The sequence below is a fragment of the Sinocyclocheilus rhinocerous genome, unplaced genomic scaffold (assembly GCF_001515625.1).
Source record: "Sinocyclocheilus rhinocerous isolate Xijiao unplaced genomic scaffold, SAMN03320098_v1.1 scaffold395, whole genome shotgun sequence".
NCBI lineage: Eukaryota > Metazoa > Chordata > Actinopteri > Cypriniformes > Cyprinidae > Sinocyclocheilus > Sinocyclocheilus rhinocerous.
The window spans coordinates 3,066,991-3,075,618 of NW_015660890.1; the positions used below are offsets into that span (position 1 = coordinate 3,066,991).

Here is an 8,628-nt window from a genome sequence, read left to right on the forward strand (position 1 = left end):
CCTAAATATTATGTATCATTTTGTTTTATTAAATTGCAAAAAGTAATAAATACATATTTTTATGAATTTTATATATATATATATAAGTATATTAATATACTATGCTATATATATATAGATTGACAAATTTTGTTATTATATGAATATATATATACTTCATAGATATATATATATATATATATATATATATATAAAGTAATTTAATATTATCTTCATTTAAAATTTTTTTTTATTTGTATGGATCAATTGAGCAGCGCATGAATTACATTACTGTTGTTGTTCATGGGACTGTAAGTCGAGCCAAAAGATATTTTGAATTGATTTAATATATCGAATAAATAGTTTATTACCCTTTGATTTGGCAGAAGTTGATTAACCTTAGAATATAGTCTTAGATTTGTAATATATATATAAAAAAATAGTTAGCCAAAATCGCCCTCCTGTGGTGAGTTAAGTGAATTACATCGATGTGTTTTTTCTATTGCTATACTCGAGTCAGAGACAAATCTTGAATTATAACATTTTCGCATAGACTGCATAATAAATTATTGACTATTATATTCAGAAACAAACCATATGGCAAACATTTATTTTATATGAAGAAATATATTCATAGATCTGTACACTAAATGTCCTTTAATATTAATTTCATTTTTTTTTTTTTAAACATGCAAATTAAAAGAACTTAACCAAACGCCCTCCTGTGGTGAATTATGTGAATTACATTGCTGCTATTAATTGCGGTTATAACTCGAGGCGTTGGCATTATATTGAATTAATATAATTTAATACATTGTTGATTACCCTGCGATTTACTAGGTGTTGATTACATTTGCTAAATCATCTCTTTTGATTAGCAGAAAAATATTCTTAGATCCGTAAATTACAAAATTGCAGTCAGCGAAACGCAAATTAACGCCCTCCTGTGGTGAAATGTGTGAATTACATCAGAGCTCCTACCATAGAGGGAGACTCCCAACTTTAGCTAAAAATGCGTAATCATAGACTGTATAAAAACGTGCGTAATGCGTAAATCAATGGAGAAGATGACTGAATACGCTGTATAACCCGCTTTTGTATGGAAACAGTTCGGCAAATCATAAATTAACTGCCTGAGTGCTAATTTTCAACACGTTTACATGACATAGTCAATTGTGAATTAGTGTCCACTTCAAGGAAATCGCTACGACAAGGTTATTATGACAATAATAAGTATGCTGTACTTTTATATCTTCTTAGATAGGCTACAGTTGTTGTTGTTGTTTTCCCTCCTGAGCATTATTATGGTATTGGTATATTTCAAGTGATCGCCTGTGGTAACTTGAGCGAATTACATTTCTGATTTTTTTCTACTGCTATAACTCGAGTCAGAGGAAATCCTTGAATTATATTATTTTATACTTACATTATATTTAATAAATCATTGATTATCCTGTGCAGCAACAAAACATCTGAAAAAAACATATTTGTGAGGAAATATATTATTAAATCTATAAACTGAATACAGTAAAGTCTCTTAATATTAACTTTAATTAAAAATACGTTTGCATGGATTCCACAATTCTCTTGTGCTTTTTCCTGTAGCGTGTTATCTGTAAAACATGCGAATCAAAGAAACGCCCTCCTGTGGTGAATGGAGCGAATTACATTGATTCGAATTACATATATATCCATATATATATATATATATATATATATATATTAACTTCAATTAAATTAGTCTTTTTATGGATCAACTGACCAGCGCATGATTACATTACGTTGTTTTTTTCCTAGGACTATAATTCGAGGCAAAAGGTAATTGTTTTAAATTAATTTAATGTCATTTGTATTTGCCAAATCATCTCTTTTGATTAGCAGAATATATTCTTAGATCTGTAAAAAGCCCTCCTCTGTGGTGAAGTGAGTGAATTACATTGTGTATAGCATAATGTATAGCATATTTTTGTATAGCAGTATACAAAAAAAGTAACATGAAAACCTTTAATTATTTTGGAAGCTTCAAAATTACTCCAATTATTATTGGCAACAAGATATCTGGAAAACAACACTTTTCTGAAGAAATATGTTTTTTAAAATGTCATTTAATATTACCTTTACTTTAAAAAATAGTATTTGTATGGATCAGTTGAGCAGCGCATGAATTACATTGCTGTTGTTGTTCGTGGGACTATAATTTGAGCCAAAAGATATTAGAATTGATTTAATATGTCGAATAAATAGTTTATTACCCTTTGATTTAGCAGAAGTTGATTAACGCCCTCCTGTGGTGAAATGTGTGAATTACATCAGAGCTCCTCCCGTAGAGGGAGACTCCCAACTTTAGCTAAAAATGCGTAATGCGTATATCAATGGAGGAGATGACTGAATACGCTGTATAAACCGTTTTTACGAAAACAACTTGGCACATCATAAATTAAATGCCTGAGTGCTAATTTTCGACACTTTTGCATGTAATCGCTGCGACAAGGCCCAGCTAAATAGGTAAACTGTACCTTTAGCTCTTTCCCGATTGTCGGAGGCTACAGTTTTTCGCTTTTGATCCTCCTGAGCAGGCTGGTTTGATTCTTGTATGAATAAGTATTTATCCGATTTAAACTCTTCTCTGTTTATCTAAAATGAAGAAGCGCGTGTTTTTCCCCCCACGTGGGAACTGTTACTTTTCTCAGCGCATCGTCAGGATGGACCAATCACAGTCATTTGTAATTACTATATATAATATAATTACCTATGTAATATAATAATTTTACAAAAATACTCAGGTATATGTCAGTATGTTTGCCAGATATACATCCTTTTAATTAACAGATTTGAATAAACAAAAAACTTTATTAATAAAAAAAACTAATATTAATTTTCTTATATTTATATTTATAATTATATTTATTTATTTTTTATATTAACTGTTTTTTCTTTCTAGTTATTAGAATATTCAGGAAGGTTCCTATTCCTCAGTTTATGAATATCACTCTTAAGTCTTACCGTATGATTGCTGATACATGTACTCAAACAGTGCAGGTTCATGTGGGGGGTCACAGCAAAAAAGATCCTGGTCTGACCTGAAAAGCCAGTTGGTGGATGAGTCCCATGTAAAAGCTCCCATGACCCGTCACTAGGACAACCCTAGATAAACAACAGCACACAACAAAGACCTCATAAACGAGGAACACACTGGAGAGGAACGGCAGCTTTTGGATAGAATTTCTGTTGAAGCTGATTGCAAAATGAGTTTAAAATCTAGGAAAGCATTACCTTACATGCATTGATAAGGGTCAGTTCACAGTTTTTCTGGAACAAGTGTATTCAAGAGTCTAACTATTGTGTGAGCGGAAGGCACTAAATAATGGTAAGAACTTTATCTTCTATTTATCTTCACTTTTCATTTTCATGAAAGACAAAAAGAGAAACATCTGGTTGAAATGTGTGAAGATATCTTGCATTCATTCCCAAAATCTATACACTTTATAGCCTTCAGGTACCAAAAAGTCAAGATCTCAAAGTTCCAAGCCTGCAGCAAAGAGCAAAAGAAAGCGCTCTTCCAAGAAGAGGTCTGTCAGTGCCAAATCCACAAAGACAGATGTGAATATTCTGAGTCCAGCTGCCATGGAGAACGTCTACTACATCTCCCATAATGCAGTGGACTGCTTGGAGTTCAGAGGATTTGGCTGGACTGGAGCCACCAAGAAGAAAGGAAAAAAGGGCAAAAAACAAAAGATCAAAAAATGAAAACTAAATATAAGTGTTCATGCTTGACTTAAAAGGATAAATTATTTAGTTTAGTTAAGATGGATATTTATCTCAACAAATTTTAAGTTGTCAATTAACTGCAGCAACATTTTTTTGTTTGTTTTACAATGTATATATTTAATTTGCCTACCTGTAAATATAGCAAACAAAAAATGTTTTATATAAACCATCTCACTTCTTTAAACGGTCATGGTGCATTATAAAGTGGCCAATTTTATTAATTTTAGCCAAAAATGGATTTTGAAAACATTACATTTATATCAGCTGACTCTTTATTTTTGGTTATTTATCCTATAATATAAAACTTGTTACAACCCAATAAAATAGTAATTCCTTCAAATTGGATTTCTGAAACTCTATAAAAGGGGTTAACAAACTAAATTTAAACGCAGGGATATAGGAATTTAAAACTAAATTTTGGAAGTAAAACAATGATGTTGGGATGTCAGTGCACTGTAAAAATCACCAGAGGGCAGTGCAGAATACATATGCTTAATACTTTGTCACATAAGAGTTCACTTAAAATAAAAAATTATCAGTCAATTAGTTATGAACTTTATTGGTAATTTACTACAGTAGGTGTTACTCTCCCATATGTGTACATAAAATAAGTCACGTAAAACGCTACAAAAGAATGCCAGAAGCTTACAAGTACATTCAAAGAGGCAAAAGAACATTAGTTGAAACACCAAAGAAATTAAAAATAGCCTCTAGCGCAATTCATTGCTCCACTCAACATATGCATGACCTGTAACAGTTGAGAGTGCTTGACTAAAGCTGGGCTTGTTAGAAGTTTATCAGAGTGATTTTCCAAACACGTACACGCTCACACACACCTTTACAAACACAGATAAATACAGAGCAGATGAGGCTGCAGCAGGAACCGCAGCTCATACAATGTCCCGGGTTCGTCGGATGGCGCAGCACAGCAGCATGCTGAAGATCATGCCGAAGATCTGCCCATGAAAGAAACACGGTTAATATCTGACAGCAGTGTGACCTGAGGAGAAAGACTCGGCTACAAGCTCTGGAGCGTCAAAGCTTTTTAGGTGAAAATGCACTGAAGCATATGAATGAGTATCTCCTCACCATGACCACACCAATGCCAATCCCAACTCCTCCAATCACGTGAAGCCTAGAGGTGAAGATCTCCTTAATAGCATCTGGGCAGTTCTGGAGTAGAAACACAAGAGGTAACAACGGCACATGGAAAAACCCATTTAACTAAAGGAGACTTAAAAGATTCATTATATTTGAATTTCTACCGTTGTGACGAAGTTTTCAAGTCCCTCCTTTTTGGGACAGGTTTCAGCTGCTCCATCAAAAATTGTTCCTGATGTTCCACAGCACTGCAACTAATCAAAAACAGACAGAATATGTTCAGTTGGATTAACGTTAAGCTGTTTTTCCCTCCATTCATTCAATGTTTTCGATGTTGTGGTTTGAATGAACGATAAAAATGAACACTTACTCCGTACTGAATGGCTCGCAGAGTTTCTTTCAGTGCTTCCTGTTTAGTATCTTTGTAGGTGTTGAACGTCTGTGTGTAGAACTGCTGGAGATCAATCACGATCTGAGGAGGAGGAGAGAAAGAAAGAAAAGGTCACACTGTGGGAGAATGAAAGAGGATCATGAGAAAAGGGGCCTTAAAAGAGAATTAACTTTACGCTAATGGATGAGAACTGAACTGAACTGGATAATGACACTACTGTCTTCAGTAAAGCTACCTTTGAAGTCATTTTATTATTGAGGGACTTTTGCAACTTTGACAATTATTGAACGGAACTGAATCAATGTTGAACTCAGCTGATCTGTACAATGACACTATTGCCTTCTTTAGAGCTACTTTATAAATTTTGTTTCATGAGTGATGAACTTTGTAACACTGACAGCTGTTTTACAGCTGAAATCGAAGTCATTTTATTATTGCTGAAATTGTACAACACTGCTATCTTCCTTTTTATTTCTGTGAAGCTGCTTTAAGGCAATCTGTTTTGCATAAAGCACTATATAAATAAATGTGACTTGACTCTCAGTCACCCACCTTGTCCTGATTGGACAATCCCCAGATTCCAGCGGCCACTTCTGCAGCAAAAATGATGAGCAGGAACATAAAGAACTGGAGAGAGCAAGAAATAGTCAGAGGTGAACCAGGACATCAGCAATAACTAAAGATTGTCTTTTCTTGGCAAAGACACTCTAAAGTGCACTTCTCATTTTCGCTCTCATTTGGTCTGTTTAAATTATCCCGCCAACCAAAAAGAGTAAATCATGAATGTGGGTCAAAGCCACATGATAACCATCCACCAAAAAAACTACACTCTTAGAAATAAAGGTTCTTTACTGGAATCTATGGTTCCACGAAGAACCTTTAAAATCTTTCAAGCAGAAAAAGGTTCTTCAGATTATAAATGTTCTTCACAGGAAGAAATAAATGATTCTTTTATGAACTGTTCACTGACAGGTTCTTTGAGGAACCCAAAACGGTTCCTCTATGGAATGACTGCAAAAACCTTTATTTTTAACAGTGTAACTACATCAGTAATACTAATGTCAAACAAAATCTATTTGTTTTGTGCTGTTGAAGAATATGGGAGGACTCACCAGTCCCAGCATGCAAGCTGATTCTCTGATTGCGCCACAGCAGCCGAGGAACCCGACCACCATCATGATGGCACCTGCCACAATGAGGATGTAGACCCCTATGGATAGAGAACGAGAGAACATTTATTACTTCGCTGTACCATTACATTTGTCTTACTATTCCTTTGGATTCTCATCTGAAAAAAAGACAAACTTGAAATCAAGGCCATTTACTGTAAATGGGAATAATCTATGGTTGTAATAAATTAAACCTGACGAAAATGGCAATGTATAAATGAGAACTTTATTTCCTTCAGCTATTTTATCAGAATAAGCTATGCAAAGCAGGATATGCAAAACAAAATTCCACACAAGTGGATTGTGCTGTATCCACAGAACCACCACCCTACCACACTCTTAAAAAGAAAGTTTCATTATTGGAATCTATGGTTCTATGAAGAACCTTTAAGAACCTTTTAATTGCTCAAAGGATTTTAGTGGAAAATGAGTTTTCAGATTATCAAAATTTTATCCACACTAATAAAAAAAGGTTATTTTAAGAACAGTTCATTGAAAGGTTCTTTGGGGAACCGAAAATCCCTTTTGAAATGTTTATTTTGAAGAATGTAACTGCTTTTCTGGACTGTCTGTCACTAGGATGTTTGGCATTGGAGGACGCCCTGCTGTCACTCAAAGCACTTTCAAAACCACTGACAGACACTTGGACACTTGCCTACTGAGTTTTATCATGTTTCTGGATCGATGGAGGCGAGAATTCTTCTGACAGATCTTGAGAAAGGAAAATAAAGCGGGCAAAACAAAAGGAGATGGGAAGGGAGCGAACAATGCGGGTTCTGTTAGTGAGGAGGAGAAAGGCAGCTCTGTGAGGGATGATGGGAAGGGGCAGAGAGCTGGCATCGTGTGGGCCAAAGACAGCCTACTCCAAAACAGCACTGCCATTATAACTCAAAAAACCTGCCTCTTAAAAAACAAACACGAAGACAGAAACCTAACATCCCTGTCACTATATTTAGGCAGTTTCCACCCTTGTTATATCAGGGGGTTGGTTTTCGGTTTAAAGTTCATTTTGCCGGTTGTTTTGTGGTCTTCTTCCACAAGCCAGAAACAAGGATTTCAGTCTTTGTGCCTTTCATAAAACAAACACAGCCTAGAAGAATAGATAAGAGTGCTCTGAATATTACCCATGTTTTTGTAGTGGTCAAGCTATTTGTGTTGCTTTAAGAACAGGATTGTTCAGTGAATGTTCAATGACCGAGTCAGGGTGTTGTCCATCAATAGTTTGAATTTTTTTAATGATTTAAAAGAAGTAGTAGTCGCACATGCTCAACAAGGCTGTATTTATATGATCAAAAAATTATATAAAGCAGCAAATCAGCATATTAGAATGATTTCTGAAGGATTGTGTGACACTGAAGACTGGAGTAATGATGCTGATAATTCAGTTTTGCATCACAAGAATAAATTACATTTTAATATATATTCAAACAGAAAACAGTTCACCGTGACTTATTTTTAAATTGTAATAATTTTTCATAATATTACTGCTTGCTTTTACTGTATTTTTGATTAAATAAATAGTGAGCATAATAGACTTATTTCTTAATCATTCCAAACTTTTACAGGTGAGGTGTGTTTATTTTTTTATATATCAGTTTTGATCATCTGTACAGAAGCCAGAACAAATCCTGATTCACCTTTCATTTGCTTCATGCTGAATCAAAGTGTTCATAATGCAACATTCACATGACAGATGGTCTGGTGTCTGGAAATAGGTGTGGCTGGTTTCCATGACCACCGTTATACCTCATTCCCAAACATCAACTTACATCCTGATCACGTAGGTGATAAAAGGAGCTATGCGATTTTGTATGGAGATAAGGGTATGGAGTTTAGGTTTTTAACCTAAAAATCCAGGCCAAACTCACCTGTGAGGAACACTGACGGGGCACCTTCTCCAGTGAAGAGTCCTTTAGTTCTTTCATCGAAACGCAGCCAGAGACCGACAGCGAAAACCCCTGTACCTGCGAGCTGAGGAAACAAACAAAAGATTTAAAGGGGTCATATGATGCGATTGAAATTTTTCCTTTCTCTTTGGAGAGTTACAAGCTCTTGGTGCATAAAGAAGATCTGTAAAGTTGCAAAGACTAAAGTCTCAAATCCAAAGAGATATTCTAGAAGGCGTAACTTTTATTCTCGCTGTAGTATTGTTGTTGCCGCCGCCGCCATGTCGTGAAGGCGCTGTGTGTTTCGTTGTGAAAGCGAAACTACTTTGTTTGG

The 8,628-nt window shown here is 34.9% G+C and overlaps 1 protein-coding gene across 2 annotated transcripts in view; it reads right to left on the minus strand.

Annotated features, from left to right (window-relative positions):
- Positions 1–4,290: 4,290 nt before the first annotated feature.
- LOC107725937 (CD9 antigen-like) overlaps positions 4,291–8,628 on the minus strand; it is a 9,652-nt gene continuing 5,314 nt past the window's right edge. For both annotated transcript variants that reach the window (XM_016535368.1, XM_016535369.1), the window contains exons 2-8: positions 8,277–8,379; positions 6,352–6,449; positions 5,792–5,866; positions 5,219–5,320; positions 5,013–5,102; positions 4,837–4,920; positions 4,291–4,703 (exon numbers count right to left, since the gene is read on the minus strand). In XM_016535368.1, the coding sequence (XP_016390854.1) occupies positions 4,638–4,703; positions 4,837–4,920; positions 5,013–5,102; positions 5,219–5,320; positions 5,792–5,866; positions 6,352–6,449; positions 8,277–8,379 (618 nt within the window). In that variant the 3' untranslated portion in view covers positions 4,291–4,637. The remainder of the gene's footprint in view (positions 4,704–4,836; positions 4,921–5,012; positions 5,103–5,218; positions 5,321–5,791; positions 5,867–6,351; positions 6,450–8,276; positions 8,380–8,628) is intronic.